The 18,841-nt window shown below is 39.7% G+C and overlaps 3 protein-coding genes across 7 annotated transcripts in view; all 3 read left to right on the forward strand.

The window, feature by feature from the left end:
- Nucleotides 1–3,795, forward strand: part of esyt2b (extended synaptotagmin-like protein 2b) — a 33,797-nt gene extending 30,002 nt beyond the window's left edge. For all 3 annotated transcript variants that reach the window (XM_071484997.1, XM_071484995.1, XM_071484996.1), the window contains 6 exons: nt 574–926; nt 1,203–1,301; nt 1,548–1,679; nt 2,371–2,476; nt 2,579–2,628; nt 2,739–3,795. In XM_071484997.1, the coding sequence (XP_071341098.1) occupies nt 574–926; nt 1,203–1,301; nt 1,548–1,679; nt 2,371–2,476; nt 2,579–2,628; nt 2,739–2,811 (813 nt within the window). In that variant the 3' untranslated portion in view covers nt 2,812–3,795. The remainder of the gene's footprint in view (nt 1–573; nt 927–1,202; nt 1,302–1,547; nt 1,680–2,370; nt 2,477–2,578; nt 2,629–2,738) is intronic.
- A 949-nt stretch (nt 3,796–4,744) lies between these two features.
- On the forward strand, nt 4,745–14,923 carry ncapg2 (non-SMC condensin II complex, subunit G2). Of its 3 annotated transcripts, none has more exons than XM_071484992.1 (27): nt 4,745–4,863; nt 5,087–5,200; nt 5,568–5,747; nt 5,961–6,075; nt 6,179–6,336; nt 6,555–6,689; nt 6,783–6,877; nt 6,959–7,115; nt 7,207–7,299; nt 7,385–7,510; nt 7,591–7,770; nt 7,945–8,097; nt 8,558–8,780; nt 8,973–9,070; nt 9,669–9,842; nt 9,949–10,019; nt 10,172–10,325; nt 10,502–10,675; nt 10,863–10,979; nt 11,453–11,599; nt 12,767–12,866; nt 13,042–13,250; nt 13,482–13,616; nt 13,741–13,844; nt 13,966–14,066; nt 14,210–14,309; nt 14,434–14,923. In XM_071484992.1, the coding sequence occupies exons 2-27, from the start codon at nt 5,123–5,125 to the stop codon at nt 14,483–14,485; spliced, it is 3,429 nt and encodes a 1,142-aa protein (XP_071341093.1). In that variant the 5' UTR covers nt 4,745–4,863; nt 5,087–5,122; the 3' UTR covers nt 14,486–14,923. The 3 variants fall into 3 exon arrangements, with proteins under 3 accessions (XP_071341093.1, XP_071341095.1, XP_071341094.1); XM_071484994.1 differs by having other exon boundaries at nt 14,213–14,309; nt 14,434–14,623; XM_071484993.1 differs by having other exon boundaries at nt 9,672–9,842; nt 14,434–14,623.
- Nucleotides 14,924–16,334: 1,411 nt separating this feature from the next.
- ptprn2 (protein tyrosine phosphatase receptor type N2) overlaps nt 16,335–18,841 on the forward strand; it is a 123,642-nt gene continuing 121,135 nt past the window's right edge. Inside the window, exon 1 of the mRNA XM_071484999.1 lies at nt 16,335–16,566. Within this exon, the coding sequence (XP_071341100.1) occupies nt 16,482–16,566 (85 nt within the window). The 5' untranslated portion in view covers nt 16,335–16,481. The remainder of the gene's footprint in view (nt 16,567–18,841) is intronic.

Raw genomic sequence — 18,841 nt, forward strand, 5'->3', positions numbered from 1 at the left:
AAATTGTCATGCCAATGTTTACATTCTTCTTAATATCATAAGTTCAGTTACCACAAATCCATAAAAACCAAAAAAACAGGTTAGTGTAGCAAATAAATTGCATTGCCCTTCACGACACTGAAACTAAGTGCATTATCTTGTATTGAACCACAACTGATCAAATGAAAAAAAAATATTGACATGCTCTGAAATAGGTTTCTGTTTAGTGGAACACAGCCTATCAGACATATCAGGGTTCATAACAGATAAAGCCTCAGGGACCTTTTGGAGCCATCTTAGAAAGACAGATAGTACTATAAAAACAGATTTGGCTGAGGTGCTTCATAGACAACCTTGAAAATACCTGAAAGGTTTCACATCACCAGTATTAATACGACTTTACAAGAAATTATATGTCTTAAGGATAAGTTTAACAAATCATAAGATTGTGTGTAAAACCACCTAACTAAGCACATTCTGTTTAAAAGTTAAAGAAAGGAAAGTTAGAACATACACAGCATGCTATTCCAGTACTTAGCTTTAGTTTGTGTTAATCATTTTCCAGTAATGTCCTCCTGTCTTGTCTTTCCGTAGATCCTGTCCCTTGAGAAACAGGTATCCTCCGACCAGCCTTCCTCCGTCCAGGTCAGGAAATCCAGTGCCCCGCAGCCAACAACAGCCCCCTGCCAGAGACGGTCAGCCTCAGATTCCCCGCTGCCTCCACCCACAACCCCACCACCTATAGACGCTTCCACCCTCACCCTCCAGCACAGGGACGGCGAGCCGTACTCAGCCAGCCCTCTTCGCAGCACCTCCAGCCTGAGCACCTGCATATCCAGTTCCCAAAAACACCTGCCTCATAATGAGTCCACACCCAGCCTCGCCTCAGATATCTCCCTGCCTTTTGCCACTTTGGAGCTTCAGCAAAGGCTTCGTCAGCTGCAGAAGTAAATAACAGATATGAGATATTATTTTTACAACTGTTTCTGATGCATTGCTCCACGTTTTTTTTATTTCTTTTCTGGCTTTTACGTGCCTCATTTCAGGGATCATATTATTTTTCTCCTAATTGAAATGTCACCTTGATTTGTTTGAATATGTACCTTTATTAATATTTTATGTAACTACCTGTGAAGCTATCCATCTATTTCTGCATACATTGATCTCCACATGTGCTGTATAAATTCCACTGCAATGTCTGACTGACTCTTATGTGTTAATAGTGGCTCGGCCCCCAGCCAGTACCCCCTGGGTGAGGTCCAGCTGACTGTTCGACACAGCTCCCAGAGGAACAAACTGATTGTGGTGGTGCACGCCTGCCGGTGAGGTCCACAACAGCCACCATACCCTAAATTAAAATGTGTTGTTGCTTTGAAAGGTAGACCACTTCTGTCCTTAGTTTTTGGTCATAAATTATTATGATTTGTGGGTAGGGATTCTTTAGCATGCACCATCTTGCTCCTGTGTGGAACTATACTATACATTGAAGAATAAATAGGCATGGTTAACCTGAACAACATGTGCCTGGCAACACGTGCGTGAAACAGTTTTGTCCTGTGTGTCCTCAGTAACTTGATAGCCTTCACCAAAGACGGCTCGGATCCCTTCATCCGCCTCTATTTGCTGCCTGACAAGAGCCGGACGGGGAGGAGGAAGACCAGCACGATGAAAAGGACCCTTAACCCTGTTTATGATCAAACGTGGGTTTAGAGATTTAAAGATTAGCGTTAGCGTTAGCGTTCAGATGTGTGCTGTTGCTGTGCTGTACAAAGGTGTTTTGTATCTCAAATGTTTAAAGGTTTGCCGATGCTTCAACCATGAATTGAAGCAGTTTGTAGTTATGTCATTATTGAATTAATTTGATGGCTGACTCTATTTTAAGAGACCTTTGGAGCTACTTTTATGACTTAACGATTTTCTTGGATTCTCCAAACCTCCAAACATTAACCTCACAAGCTACATTAACTTCAAAAGCACCTAATTATTATTTTATCGAAATGTGTAATGTTTACAGTGAAACCATGGCAACTTGGAGCTAAGACACATACATATCATGGGCAGTTAGTGTTGAATCCATCCCCACGGTTTTGTATTAGTTGTTGGACACTTTTGTTTACAGTTGAGTTATAAGGCTCCAAAGCTCCAACAAAATCTCTTGCCTCATGAATTTAACATCAGATCTAATTGAGCTTTTGGATAAGCGCCTCCTCCAGCCTGATACTGCCTTTAGGAAGACTTGCCAGCCTTTTTTTAAGAAAACCAATTTAGTACCACAACAATTATTCAAATTAACAATTTATCTAAGTAACAGTATCAGTTATTTTAACTTGAGTAATTACTCCATGATAGATTGGTGTCATAAAATATGTGTTTACTTGTGTGTGTCTGTAGGTTTGAGTTTACTGTCTCTATGGTGGAGCTCCACAGGCGAACTCTGGATGTAGCAGTGAAGAATGGAGGGAGCATCCTGTCCAAACACAAAGGGCTCCTGGGAAAGGTTATTGTTTCTGGCTGTCATTATGAGTATTTACTAGCAGCAGAGCCAGTCCCAAGTTCTATAAAACCTAATCTATTTCTCAATTTTTTTTCAAAATTGCAGGTGCTGGTAGATTTAAGTGGGGAGGATATATCCAGAGGATGGACACAGTGGTAAACTTGTATTTTATCTTTCTCCTGTACAATATAAAGGGATTTCTTTGTGTAATAAACGACATGTTTTAGTGCTTAAATGTATAATTTTGTTGTTTTTTTTCTTGCAGGTATGATTTGAGTGAAGATGGACTGTCATCTCAAGGCATAACAAGGATTCAAGAAGACCCCCTCCTCACATAGTGAAACCTCCTCTCTGCTGTAATATAGTGATCTTGTTACTATAAGGGCACATCATTTTGTTGTTTTCATGTATATTTTTCATGTAGTTTTCAGGACTTATTTCAGCACGCATGTTTTTCAAACATTTCCTGTTATTGTTTTATGATTGATCACGATTGGAAGATATTTTAACATATTGTAATGAAACACACTAACTGCCTTGTCTCTGTTTTCAGTGTTTTGTGTAAATATCAAGTTGTTAATACATGGTGAGGAGAATTTGCAGGGGTTTTCATGGCATTATATTTCCTTAAAGGAAATGATGTTGAAATCTGTCAAAATTGTTTTTGCTTTCTGTCCAGATTGTTAAAATGTGACAAATTCTGTTTTTGTCATGTGAGAAAACTCGTACCAAAGGAACAGATACAATCACAAAAGTAGGCTTAAGTAGCAGTCTTGACGTTGATATTTTTTGTCATGGAGTGTTATTTGATTGTTTACCTCTTATTGTACTTTATGCTTGATTACAAACATGGAATGCATATATGCAAAGAATAAAATGATTGCTCTGTTTATTTTAAGAGGACTTTGTGCAATAGTGGTTGTTCTGAACATTGTCTCAGATACTGAAGACCTGGGGGCATTTTAGGGCTATGAACAAGTGCTGTATAATATGAATAAAGGATACTTGAATGAGGCTTTGACTATTGTTCAAACCAAATGTGAGTTGAGCAAAATAAAAATAAAAAATATGAACAGAGGCAACAATTGTTGCATTTTATGAGCAGGGCTGTGAGAATTAAGATGGCACTGCTGTGTCATAGGCTTGTACATGTTTTGCCATGCAGTTATAACTGTTTGTTGGAGCTTTTAAATATTTTTCTTGTTATCTATCCTGTGCCTTAAAAAAAAAACACTATGTAATTTTTGCCTTCTTAATCTTATTATTTTGAATGATATGATGCCTCATGGTTTTTGAAAAATAAATGGTTTCTCTTCTGAAAATCGTCTCACTTGTTTTTAGAGGTTGGTCCTTCTGTCCAGCAACAAAGACTATTAATTATTTACAATTGAGATGCAAACATGAGGCAGTTGCCCCTTGGCAAATGACATATTTTGATGATGAAAGAAGTAAATACAACTGCTAATGCATGGGATAAGGTAAACATAACAGCTAACTGGATAATAGATAAGCCTTTCTTCAAATGTGAATACACCTTTTATTTTATCAACTTCCAAAAAAGAAAACGTTTGGGCGCCCTACATTCACCCACTCACCCACTTGCACACACAGCATGTTTACGATTTACACACAGATTTCCAGTGCTGCTCATGACTGTGTGGGCTGTTCCAAAAGCCTTGCCTGGTGTTTCTTGAAGTGGTCCATGGTGGATACTGAGGCCAGATTTGTCCTGATGTAGAAGTCAGCCTCTTTCCAGTTTCACTTTCTTGGGTGACTGAACTAAAATGACTGAATTTGCTATTATTTAGTGGAATTTTTCCCCCTATGTGTGACATGTTTGTGGTGCCAATGGCTGCCACACAATGCAGAATATTTCCAAACTGTTTTTTTTTTTTTTTTTTTCACGCAGTAGTTACAGTGCATGAACATTTGATTATATTTTCCATGTATTTTTGCTGCAGGTATTGTATTTACTTTACATGGACATAAAATTTGCCTGAACTACTGCATATTGTGTTTATTGCATGTTATGTTTAGATTTGTTTGTGTATGTTGCCAGCTGTGACCTTTCAGAATAATTTCCCTTAAGGACTGGGGTCTAATCGATAAGAGAGATTTCCTATAGAAAAATGAAATCAACAACTATAAGGCCATTGTGGAGACGAGGCCCTGTTAAAAACCTCGACCTGTAACAGAAAACAACAAAACATATTCAGTGATTTGTCGCCATCAAGTGGCAGAAGAAGCGAACTACAACTCAACGTCACCGCCAAGAAAAAGACGTACGTACGACGTCATGACGCAACGATCATCCAAATTTGCGCGGGTTCAGTGTTGTTATGGCTGGTTGTCATTCGGCTTTTTCTGGCTCACGAAAGTAGAAATAAAAGGTAACAAATTAAGTTATTGCTGTACATTTTACACTTTCGCGATGAGAAGGCGTAATACTACCAGTAAGAACAGACGGAGTTGGATTAACGGTTCGCTAACAAAACTTTAAACGCTAACGACAAACTAACTGTCGTATTTGTTTTGGTGCTGTTACAGTAACGCTGGACAGCTAGGTTAGCTAAAATAGCATAAATAGCATTTAACTTGACTTTTTCATCGCAGGTCGACTGGAAATCCTCACGTCAAAAACCCGAAAATATGTCCAAGCGAGAAGCATTTTTAGAAGCCGCTTGCAAAGAAAATGTAGAGGACTTCCTACATTTTATCCAGCTTCACGTAAGTAAATTCACACAAGATAATATCGACTCATGATGTGTTCACCTAGGAGGCCCTGCGTTGAAACTTAATTTTTGAGAAATAACCTGCACACACTCCTTTTAGTATCATAATCGATTTTTTTCCGGGCTCTTGTATTTGACTCAGTTTGTTCCACAGAAAATAACATAGCTGTAGTGCTTGTAAAGTCAATTAAATTGAAGTCGCAAAGTCTCAAACACCGATTGTGACTTAATTGTTGATTTTTGTTTTTAAATGCCATTACACCTGACAGTTTCTGCAAATGAGTGATTTTTGTAGCTATTAGATTTGATATTTGTGCATCAAGTTGTTTCTGCTCCCTCCTCCTATCTGTGTTGTTGAGCAGAAGGACAAAGCTGAGCCCTTCGATGTGGAGGAGGTGGTGCAGGAGATGCCCAGAGACCACAGGGAAGCTCTGTGGGGAAGACTGGCCTCACTCCTTCAGGACGTGTTGCAGGAGTTACCTCCAGAGCACTGGGAGGAGGGCAGAGAGGAGGGCATGGAGATGGAGTCAGCAAAAGACCCTGTGAGTTTGCTAGTCATCTTCCACGTGTTTCTTTTATTGCTGTTTATTTTTGAAATATACAAATAAGGAGAACGTGAAGCATTCCTGTTTTGTGGTATTTTTTCTCTATCACATTTTAGATTGTGATCTATGCATGGATCACAAACCACATAGTTTTGCTTGCATCTAATACTTTACTTTTTGTGAACATCTCCTTATTTATTTTTCCTTCAGAAACATGTCATGGCTGTTGTGGACGGTGTGGCACTGGTGGCTTTATTGTCTCTAAAGGTTTTACAAGATGGTGACACCTACAGTACCCTTCTGGAAATTGCCCACAAACTTCATGGTGGGTGTTGTTGCTCATCTTTCTTTTTGCATTATGCTGTTTTACATTTGTTTGTACCCTACATGGAATTAGTCTCTGATTTCTCCTTGCGTCTTTCCCTCAGTTGTTCTGGTGTCACTGCCTGTCTCAGATGCACCTCTGCAGCTCCATGTCCACACACTGTGTGAGGCCTGGTGGAAGAAAGGGCTTAAAGAGAAAGAAAAGTTTGGTCGCACTGCTTTTCTCATCTCTTTGCAGAAGAGCTTCATTTTGAAGAAACCGGTCAGTATATGACCTCAGTTATATGTGTGTTGGGCCTTGAGGATATATTTTTGTCAGTAAGCTCTACTTTCTGATTATTTGTTTCCTGTGATATTATAAGTAATATCTCATAAGCACTCCACAAGCATCTGTTGAGCACTAATGGCTTAAAAAAGACTTGGGGATTAGGGGCCTGATATCAGTTACGTATAACATCTTCATCTTGTGTCTATTGTCAGGGTGCTGAGATCCAAAGACTCTGGGGTCTCCATGATGTGCTTTTGAGTCTGGACTACACATCAGAAGACAACAAGCAGATAATCAACTTGTTACTTCAATGTTTTCACCGTCCTATTTACTTAAGAAATGATGATGTGAGTAGAGTGATATTCAACTGCAGTCAGTGTTTGCATGAGCCATTGTCTTTCTCTCTGAGCTGTCAGCCTGATTATATGTTGTTGTCACAGGGAAAGCGATTCCTGGTGTTTCTTTTCAGCTGGAACGTCAATTTCATCTGGGTTATTCACGGCACCATCAAAAACCAGCTGGAGTTTTATAGCAAGTAAGAAACCTACTACCTCCTCTGTTTGACAGAAGTTAACTTTCTCTTCATGTTAATACTTGTGATCTTGTTTTTGTTCAGGACCATGACTGCTCACATTATGGAGATCTACTTCAGAGCATGGAAGAAGGCTAGCGGGGACTTCTTGGAGCAGATCGAGAGCTCGTGCATTCAGGATTTTATGCAGTGTGCCATCTTCCTTCATAGAGCATCTCCTGTACACGCCAAAGTCAGACAGGTAAGCTTATTACCCAGCTGCTTTAAATATTTTACCCCAGTATAGTACACTGTGTGTGTTTAATCTCTCATCTCCTTTCTCACATTTATAGATTTTGAGCTATTTCCACACAAGGAAGGGCTGTCACAAAGTGGACAAGATGCTGTATAATCTCTACAGGCCCATTCTCTGGAAAGCTTTAAGTGTACGCATACAGATTTTAGAATACATTCATACTAGTATCTTAATATTTTATCCTACTCTGACATATTTCCGTTTGATTTTTTCAGGCTCCTAACTTTGAGGTACGTGCAAATGCCACCCTGCTGTTCACTGAGGCCTTCCCAGTCCATGACCCGGACCAGAGCAACGAGAATATAGATGAGAACATTCAAAAGCAGCTGGACACAGCAATGGTGAGAACCATTCAATCCATTCAACCACTTTTTGTAGTGAGTTTGAGAAACTAAAACCACCATCTGCCTATCATCCTCAGGGCCTCCTTGAAGACCCTCACCCCACTGTACGCTCCAATGCCACCCTGGGAGTCTGTAAGATCCTGGCTAAGTGCTGGGAGCTTCTTCCTCCCACAATTATCACAGACTTCCTGAAGAAGCTGGTGATGGAGCTGGCGGCTGACACCAGCTCCCCTGACGTCCGTTGTTCAGTCTTCAAGGTAGGATCCCATCCAAAGATCTTATCCAAGATCTATCATGAGGACATGTCTAACAAACTGGCAGTAATGAGTGAAAGTAATCAGGAATTCTTGTCATGCAGGCAGAATTAGCATGACTTGTTGGCAGTAAATGGGATATGTAATGACTTGTGGTTTGTGTAATGCTTTCCCCAGTGTCTGACTATCGTCCTGGACAACGCTCTCAGCCATCCACTACTAGAAAAACTCTTGCCCACTCTCAAGTACAGCCTTCATGACAACTCGGAAAAAGTCCGCACAGCTTTCCTGGACATGCTTATCAAGGTCAAAGCAGTGCGTGCTGCCAAGGTAAAACATGTGTAGAGTTTCTTTCTGCTTAATACATTGTTTTTAAAAAGTCACCAAGCTTACTAGTTCTGATGTTATCTTGTGTGATTAACACAGTTTTTCAAAATGTATTTCTCAGATTCTGTTATTTAAGGTGGTGAGCCAAAGACATGATATATCTCAGATGACACATGGAAATAAACTTCTATGTGCAGCTCCAACAAGGAAGTTAACATAAATCAGTTTGTCGGAATTAGTTTTAGTCATAAACTTGTCAAAAATGGAGTCACAGGATGTACAGTACAGGAGTGCAGTATTTCATTATCTATACTCAAGATTTATTTAAATGCTTGGTGCTAATCCAGATGTAATTCAGCCAAATAACACTAAGACACAATTCAGATACAAAATGCTTGTTAATGCCAAGTGGAAAAGGAGGCTGCTTTTTCACTTATTTTTTCCTCCTTGTGTACCACTCTAGTTCTGGGATGTGTGCAACATGGACCACCTGCTGGCCCGCCTGGCTATTGATTCCAGTTCAGTCTCCAAGCGTGTTGTCGATCTGCTCTTCAAGTCCTTCTTCCCTGTCAATGAGTCAGAGAGGGAGTGGTGCTGTCGGTGTATCACCCTCATCCAGATGAATCCTATGGCTGCCAGGAAGTTCTACCAGTATGCTTACAAACACACAGCCCCAACTAACATAAGTAAGTGCTGTGTATAGGTTACTGAAACATTTGTTTTCCACATGCAGAATTTCTGAAGCAATATGTATATATAAAATTATTTAACACATTGCATTTGTAACAGATATTGTTTGTCACATCTGATGTGCAGTAGCCATCTCTAATTTAATCCCTTTTGCCTTAGTGGAAAAAAAAATATTTCTTCTTTTCCAGTAAAGCTGATGTTGGCCATTCGCCGTGTTCTGAACAGCTGTATCCAGGCTGACTGTGACCTGACTGAGATTAATGACAGCAACAAGGAGAACAGCGCAGTAAGAGATGCAGCTCCACAAACTTTGTCCTATCCATATTCCCATTCCCATGTATATCTACTGACACTGAGCGGTAGTAATTTAACTACATTTCAATATAATACAGTCCAGTACAACATCTTACTACCTCAGTAATAAACATGTTTAGCTGGATTAACAGCTCTCAGAATTTGAGTATGTGGCAGAACTGTTATGTAGTGTATCTAATGTACCTCATAAAGTGACCTAGGGATGTATTTTTTAATGAAAATTCTTTGTAATTTCATTGTTGATTAATTTGCAGAATATTTCTCAATTAATCTCACTTGATCATTTAATCATCAAATTGCTTGTGATATCAAGCCGAAAGATATGCAATTAACAGTTCTATAAAAATAGAGAAATGCAGAAAATCCTCACATTTGAAAAGTTGAAACCTGCGATTGTCTGGATTTATTAATTAAAAAATAACACAGACATTAATACATTATAAAAATAGTTAATTTAATGTAATTAATCAACTAAAACTCTTGTCTGTAGTTGGCAGCCTATACTTGTGGAAGTATGTGTATACTATGAGTCTGAGTATATGGAGATCCAATCTAGATTTTGATCTCAGCAGGCTGAACCTGTGAAGTTGGGGAAAGACGTGGCAGTTGTGTCCAGTCTGCTGGAGGTTGTGGTCATCCTGTGGAGAAGTGTCGAGAAGGCCCTGAAACAAAATGAAGAGGCCCAGAAATACACTTTTGCCAAGTTTGGAAATGTCATCTCCAAGTATTTCCAGGCCTTTGAGGTACATCAGCTGTACTGACTGTTGTATTGTACTATTTGCATTTTTCCGGTCAGTTATTCTTCCATGAACAAGTATAGCAGTGAGGCTTTCTCGATTTGTTTGTCAGGATGAGCGATGTACTGTTCCTCTCATACAACTGGCCACATTTATGCCTCCAGCTGCAGTTCCAACGTTCAGGTGAGCAGTGGAGCATCTTCTGTCTGTATCTCTGTCCCAGTCTTATTTGACTTTTCATATTTTACGTGATGTTTTATGCTCACTTTACTTTTCTCTTTTATTGATGTCGTCCTGTCTAACCTGTCACCCTCACGGTGCTTTCTCATTCCCAGCTGTGGCGTTCTGTCCAGGCTGAGGAGGATGGACCCAGGAGCTGTGCCAACACACTACAGCCAGCTGTTAGACTGCATCTGTAGCTGGGGCCAGGCTGCTGACATCCTTGAACTCATCACTGAATGGCTCACTGAATCTCTGCCCAAGCACGGGGTAAATCAGTACAACATCGAAGAGCTGGGAAATGGACAGGAAGGGCTGAACGTGTATTATGTGTTTAATGCACTTGTTGGACGTCTCAGATTTCATGAAAAGAAAGAAAGAGAGGTTTAATCCAGATTTAACATCCTTTGTTACTCTTGGTGAAATCTCCCTCTCGTCATCTTTAGGAGAAGGCTAACAGCAAACGAAAGGTGCGTATCCAGGAGACGGTGGAGGCCAAACCAGACTTGGCGCTGGCTTACCTGGAGTATCTGTTCAGCCACACTTCAACACAAGAGAAAGTCGTGGCACTTGGTCAGAGACCACTGAAGCAGCTCCATACAGTTCTCGGAAACTGGAAGGTATAAAAAATATATTTATATTTTTATATATATATATATATATATATATATATATATATCAGTCCATGTATTCTTGCTAAATACTTTTGCGTATGACTTTAATATCAATACATACATGTTGTTTCTTAAATAGTTCCTCTTTGATTACTGTCAGATTTATAGTTTAGTGTGGTACTTGTCTCGACAGTCAGTGCTGTATGCTCACCTGAGCTCCACCACAGAGGATCCTCAAAGGCCCAGCTTGGAGACGGCACTGAAAGCCTTCATGTTCCATGGCCGTCTTGGCGCACATCTACAACATAATGTGAGTTTCTTATTTTGCATGTATTATGTTTTTCCTTTGCTCTTCAAACTCATTGCCCAGGTTTTTCAGGTAGTTCCCTTTTGGGATGTTTTGTTCTTGTGTTCAAATAGAAATTGTTATCTTTCTTAAATGAGACATGTATCGATCAGAAACGCAAGATTGATGCTGATACTGTTTCTATAAAGCAGACTGGGTTTTGCCCATAATGTTTTTGGTCCACATTGAATAAAGTATCTTTGTTAATATCGACTCAGGTTTTTAGTGCCCCAGGAATCCTCTTGTTACCTTACATAGAAAGGATTTGTGGTATACAGAATTTAAATTCATGAAAAAGAGAAGTGATATTGGATTTGTAAATGGCAGACACCCCGAACCTTTATCAGGTGAGAAAAGTTGGATCAGTGCATCCCTATCTTGACTTATAAAAGCAAGTTAAAGAAAAAAGGAAATCAAATATTTTGCTTCTTTCCTAGGCCTCAGAAAGTCGAGACTATTTGCTCTCCCTGGAGCATATGGCAGCTTGGATTGCTGAAAGGGTATTGCCCCTCCTGGCTAAACGTACCACAGATGATGGGGGGGATTCAGAGAAGTCGCAGCCACTGGCTGCACAGATAACTGAGGTGAGCACTCCTATTAATAATGTAAACACATTTTATAAAGCCATCTTACTTGCTTTGCAGTTTTAAGCAGCAGGAAACTGGAAACTGGAAAATATCCACTAAGAGTCGATTGAGCCCGAACAAATATGTGTTGGGCATATTCTAAGTATCTAATGTGTTGCCAGACTACAATCAGTGAAGCTAAAATAAAAGTAAACACCAGCATTTCATTTGGGCAAATGGAGAAAATGTCTGTAGTCTCCATTGATGGAGATGGCACATTTCTCTATTGTTGCATAAGTCTCACAAGATGCTAATGTTTTCAGATATAAATATCACCTGTTGTAGCTGTAAATGAAAGTGTTTGGTTTTGTGAGCAAATAACTTCACCACACAATCAGACACACACACATTATCATCTTAATATCACTGAACTGTCTTTGTAGGATGTTTCTGAAGCTTTCTGGTGCCTGTTGATACTAAACACAATAGTGAAACTACACTGCGAGGGGTTTGGGAGGGATGTGGATGATATGGATGGATGGTTGGGAGAGTCATGCTGGAGTGCATCTGTATTTCCTAAAATATTTTTTCAGTAAGATCATCTATGCGCATCGTAAAGTCAGTCCAAGCAAGATCATTTCTCTGCAGGCAAATACAGGCTTTCGACAAATTAAATCATATCTCCTTGTTCATTAACTGCCAGTTTCAATTTTTGATTTACCTATTTACTCCCCCATAAAAAGCCTCTACTGATGGTATAGATAAAAACGCAGAGTTATGGTGTTATCCAGAACATTAAGCTTTGTGGAGCCTTTTTGCCTCCTGCTTGCAGGACTTTCAGTTCTACTCGGTAAATTTAGACTCTTCATAGATTTTTCTGCTCCAGTCCACACGCACTCTGTACTGTACATGCCTCCTCCTGTTCACACTATCATACTAAAATGGGTTTTATTTCCTTATTTGTGCCATTATTCTCAGCTTGTCACCACAAGGCTGCTGCTGTAGTGGTAGGGGATCGTAGGCACCTTCCACGGGCCACCAGCTACATTAGAAATGAACATTACACTGAAATGTTGTTCCCCTAAGACTAGGTGTCCTCTCTATTTGTTGTTGATTTTCAAAAGTGTACCCTTTCTTTGAGTGTAAAACGTTTTTCTTCATCATGATGGTGATGTGTTTTACCAGAGCTTCCTGACAGTATGCCGAGATGTTTTGCTCGTGGGTTTGGGCGACGAAACATTCAAGGGTCAAATCCTCCACCTGTGCTCGCTCATCCTTCTCTCAGGTGAGTGTTTCATATGTCTGTTGTAGTGATGTACAGAGCAAGAGCTTGTATGTTGCATTTGTCGAAGTGAGTACAGCTGATTTTTAACGGAAGCTAACGTAGAATAGTCCTTTTGCATCGCATTTCTTTACCTGAATAAAAATCTTTACAGAGAGTGTTTCCTTTGTGCTTTTAGAGGCAGGTTACCTCTGTATTCCTGCTGTGCTGCCAATTTTGAAGGAGGTGGCAGATAGTTACGCACCTGACGATGACAACATTAACCAGACTGAAGAAAATCAGGAGGATGCAACCACAGTCATTCTCGGTGTGGTGGCCAACATCTTCCAGAAGATTATAGAGCTCTTAGCTCGCCGCCTTAGGAAGGAACCAGAGGAGGGAAAACAGGTGCACTGAGATTTGTTATTGTAATATTTTTCAATTTTTGCATTAGGTATACTTCTTATTTTCCATGAACATTGCTTATTTCTTACATAATTTTTGATGGCCTCTACACTGGTTGTTTTCCTAGTAGTAATACAACAAACAGACCATCAGTCTTTGCAGGAGTCAGCTTCACAGCACTATACAACTTGCTCAGTTACAATGATTTCCTGTGTCTTTCTGCCTTGACTGTAGCTGTGTCAGTCAGCTGTGCCTGGTCTGACAGAGTTCCTCAAAGTGGCAGAAATGTGGGACAGAGCACCTCTCAGCGGTGTCTTCTCTACTGTTTTTGCCATCATCATTGTGGAGAAGAGACATTTGCTCCAGAAGGTATGAGCTGGAAGAGCATGGTAGCAATGAAAAGATCTCAGACGTCCTCAAACTGATAAAAGCTTGACTTACTGAGTGTGTTCCTAAACAATTGTTGTCAGCTGCTGTGCTTGTATTTTTAAAGATTACTCATCCTGAAGAGGTGATCACGCCAGAGTCAGTGGAGGACATGCCTCCCCTGTCCAGCATCCTGCTGTCGGTCATCCTCAAATCACCGTCTGTTAGCAGGTTAAATATCCTCAGCCCCTTTCTTTCTGACTTGGACCTGACCGAACATACCGTTAACTTCATAACATAATTAACATTCAAGAGTTTAAAAGCATTGTTTGTTGATGTGGGCTTCTTTTAGGGCATTTTTGACAGAGGTCAGCTCATCTCTGGACTCTGAGGCCATCAGCAGTCTGAATGAACTGGCTGCCATCCTGCACGTCTTGGCTGTCATCAAACACAGTGGGTATTCATCATGAGGAAATGAGTCTAGGCAAGGTTTATAAATGACCAGGATAAATCAAATGTTTATATCAGGTATTTTCTCTTTTTGCTGATGAAGATATGTTACAGTTTTTTAGATGTTAAATGTTTTCGTTCTACAGCAGGACAATCTAAGGCAAGCTTGAAGAGAGCAGCCACATCTGTCCAGCAGCAGCTTTACAAACATGCAGTCGCGTCTGGAGACAGCAGAGACATCCAGGGGTAAGTGGAGGAAAATCAGATGGTTCAGTTGTTTTCTTCTGAAAACTGTTGATAAATAAATGAATAGATTTTTGGTGTTTAAGCTGTAATGTCTAAACTTTTTATGTGGGCTTTTTTCTGACAGGCTTATTTTTGAATCTTCTGTGAAGACCTTGAATGAAATTCTGGATTTATAAATTCCTGTCTTTAGGGGAAAAAAATCAAGGCAGAAGCATAATATCTGCTTTGCTGTCACGGACATATGTTGTGGATTGAAATCTCAAGCTGAGAAGAAGCACTTGCCATATTTCTCCAGATTGGCTTCACGTCTCTGTTTATTTCTTGATGGCACACCCATTACTCAAGTCTTGTCTCAGATGTTGTGAATTGATAATGTTAACAAATGTTGATCAACTAATCCAGGCCAAAAGAATAACGTGGTTTCATAGATTGAATGCCATTGTTTTTTTAAAGCTTTTCTCTTCACAGCTCTGTGCTCCACTTATATTTTTTAAACAATTTCATATAAAATTGGTATATATTTTTTCATCTTTCAGTATCTGTGTTTATATATATGTTGGTCTGTCAGCTGTAGTGTGCTACTAAAAAGAAATAAAACAAACTGTATCAATCAAGATAAACTGGATGTTTATTTCTTTCTCAGATGTTTTTCTTGCCTGTGCAGCAGTTTGCCAAGTAATAACCTTAGCACAATCAAGCAATAAATCATCCTCTCACTTTGCTCCAGTCTCAAAGGGGAATGGCACCATTTTAGGAACTTACACTATTAAGAATTCATACTATTTTGCTTTAGTCAGTTTGTGTGAGAAGGTGGTGCAAATTGACATTATTTCACAGACTTGGGGAACAGAAATGTCTGCACATTAATTTGTCATTTCCTACCTAAAATCATTTTTTATGATTGATTGCAGTCCTTAAAATGGAACCTACTTCAAAGTTTTACTCAAGTACAATGCTTCAGTGAATGTACTTAGTTATCTTCTACTGCTGCATGTAATGTATTCTTTTATCCCCAATATTCCTGTAATCTAATTTTATGCTGTGATATGTTCTGTGTCCTTCATAAATCTAAATTTGTTATGCTAAACTATCGGTCAAAAGTTTTAGGGCACGATGCCAAGGTCACCACAAATGTCACTGAAAACGAGCCTTTTTCATGGATTAAAAAAACTGGTGCCAGCTTCCTTGCAGCAGTGCAGGGAAAGTGAGAGCAAAGCAACCTGCAAGTGCAACTTTCCAATCAGTGTTTCATTTCCACTGTAGAAAGGACGTCACAGGTGTGTTCAGCTGCTGGGATTGAGTCAAAACTTTGGATTAAATTTAGTTCAACAAATAGATTCCATGGTTCCTTGTTTTTTAAAATATCCATCGTTTACTTTTGATATTTTAATTTAAGAAACAAAGTTTTTGTGTCGCTTTCATGGCTTTTTAAGAGTTACCTTTACTAGTTGTGTGCAGCCCTTTATGTTTTTGGTATCTTTGTCTATGTCATGGTCATATCACAGCATAAAATCACATTAAATTTCCACCTATTTCATAACCACCTGCTTCATACATTACTCTGTAAATCTATGTTCTAGGTTTTACTCAATAGTTTAATAATGCTTCTATTATTGTTGAAATTTATAGTGAAATTTTATGCAACGGCCTTCCTGTCATTTTGCTGTGATATGTTGTCATGTGTTCCTCATAAATCATCATAAATCTTTGGAACAGTATCTTTATTTTCCAGTGAAGCTAATAAGATGAATGTGAAGTTCCATTATTATTATTATTTTTATTTTGTTGATGCCTGCGTGGCTTCCGGGCTGTAATCACTCAGTACTCCTGTCCCTTCTTCTTCTTCTCCATCCATCCATCCATCCATCCGTCCAGGGCGCTGTTGCATGCTGCAAGCATCATCCCTCCTCACCATGTGTGTTTGACGTCAGAAACTTAGGAGGGGCTCCTCCGTGGGGCTGGTCGCTGTTTGTGGTGCTGAAACAACGCCTGTATTGTGTTGCCATTTAGCGAATTTCTGCCGTTGCGTTTCCTCTTGTCTTTCCCTCCATCAGCATGTCTCTTTAGTCCGAGTCTCTGTGCGAGCGGGTCCCACCTGAGCCGGCGACAGACATGCTGTTTTAGCGGAGGTGCGCGGTGGACGAGCGGCGCTGTGTGTTCGGCAGGAGCGGTATGGATTCACCGAGGTGTCCCGTCCTCCTCGCTGCACTGGCTCTCAGCCTCTGCTCCTCACCTGCCCTGGGTGACAGAAAATTTGGTAAGCTATTGTGCTTCAGTTTTTTTTTTTTTTTTTTTATCATCATTTTATTTTTCCCAAAAACACTCACATCTTTTTTTTTAAGTGTTTCATCTTTTTTTTTTTTTTTTTTTTTTTAAGTGCATTACAGACCGTCCGTGCTGCTGAATTCACCTGGCTGTCTCGGTTTGGCTGGGTCGTTCACACAAACATTTGCTCTCTTTGCCAAAGTTCAGCAAATGTCCCTGTCCAGCAAGATGCCTGTCACCTTCTCTTTTGCAATTGCTGAAACTCATGTTTGAGCTTTGGTTCTGCAGGTTGGAGGAAATCTGGAGATCCAACAGGAAAAGTTACATAATCTGTCAGGCCCAATGGGTGAAATGTTTACTGAGACTTATTACTGGTGTCCTGTTCTTTACCTTAGCTGTTAGTCTCATCAGAAAATACACAATTATACCTGACAATGTTAAACAAATGACCAAGTTTTGCATCCGATTATAGGTTTTTACACTCAGATTGACACACACACAACTATAATAATGCACTAAATTTCATAGGACTTAAAGGGTTTCTGTGCCCATACAATTACTCAACCCATACCCTCAAGGAGCATGCAATTTTAAATCCAGTTAAATATTTAGTAAGATCTTATGCCTCCTCAGGAAAAGGGCATCTTTCATACAGCTCTGTTTCATTTTCAGACTTGGCCCGGTTATATTTTCACTACCCTTGATTTGTTCTTCCAGATCCTGCCTCAGACACTACGCTGTAATTTGGACATGCTCCATGCTTTTCTTCAAAGCAAGACATATTAGAGAGGCCATTAAGATAATTGTGTCCTGTTGATAAGACAGATAGAGATTAAAGGATTCATTTTACTGCTTCAGTGGCGTGTTAGTTGTAAGAATAATCTCCTCAGTTGCCACCTCCAATTTACACTTCTGTTCACACTTAGTGGTCCAGGATCAGCAGTCACAACACATGACAGTATAAACTTCATAATGAGCAACAGGAAAATATAGGTCTCAGGTTGGCACTCGAACTCTGCGATGATTCATACAGGCACCGAACTGCATCATAATCTTTATATTTAGAGCAAGAGGGTGTCTGCCCTTTTTTTTCTCTCATGTGTAATACACACACACACACCATCCAGCATACAGTTTCTGATATACATTCATGTAGTCTTTGCTGTTGTAGGCTGTTAGGTTGCAAACATAATTTAATAAGCTCAGAACATGCCATTTTCTTCATGGGGTTTCTTTACCTGCAAGTGGGCTCATTTATGGGTAGGATAGTTGTGAATGAGGCTGTGCTTATTCCCCAAGTGCATTTCTCTCATTGAATTCTCAGTATGCTTTTCTCTGTTTGTGGAAGAGGTCTCCATTGTCAGAGTGTGGCTGGGAGTTAGAGACGATTATTGTTTTTAATGAGTCCCACTGTGGATTACGCTCTGTCATTGGATCAAGGTGTGCTGGAGTGATGTAGTGGCCTATATATACATACATATAATAAACATAGTGCATACATACATACATATATATATATATGTGCGTGTTAGTGGGTGGGTTTGTTTGTGTGGGAGAGACAGACATAGCCTGGTGTGTGTGGGTGTGTACGTTCTGTGTGTCTGAGAGCACATGAAAGCCAGACAGAGAAATATAAGTCTTCAGCTGCATCCACTAATTATGAAATTAAGTGCTGTAAAATTTAAACAGCGGTGTGAATTTGGCCCTTTGCATAAGACTAAGAACATTTGAACCTTTCAAATGCACAGTGTCTAAAAAAAAAGTCATCTCTTTAGATATTTTGAAGTACTTACTGCACTTCAATCGCCCAAACCTTTTAGGAGTTGACTTTTTAATGCATAAGCTCTTCAGTAAGTGGAAAGCAGTGGTAATATGCATGCAGAGCAAAAATAAAGAGAATATTTACATATGTGAGAAATATTAAAAGCAGTTCAGCCTCTGCTATACTGCCTTACAAAGCCATTACTACTTGTATATAATTGGTCAAAAGTGAGTCAGAACCTGAATCTGACTTTTTGGCACTGTTTGCCATGTATTAATGTATAATTCTTGTAAGAACAGTTTGCACAACCATCACAGACAGACAACTAGACAGCTAATGCTAGACCAGGGTAGACATAGCATCAAGTCTGAGGTAGCAAGGGAGAAAGCTGCGACTGGCTAAAGATGATTCATGCAAATTCATTTTTCCCCAGCTGTAATCTGTAATGGAAAAATATCAATTTTGAAGAACCAACATCTTGGTTGATCAGTTAATTATTCCACAC

Source organism: Trachinotus anak, unplaced genomic scaffold, assembly GCF_046630095.1.
Source record: "Trachinotus anak isolate AG129_WGS33_773 ecotype Australia unplaced genomic scaffold, CSIRO_AGI_Tana_v1 ptg000009l, whole genome shotgun sequence".
In the NCBI taxonomy this organism is placed as follows: Eukaryota; Metazoa; Chordata; class Actinopteri; order Carangiformes; family Carangidae; genus Trachinotus; species Trachinotus anak.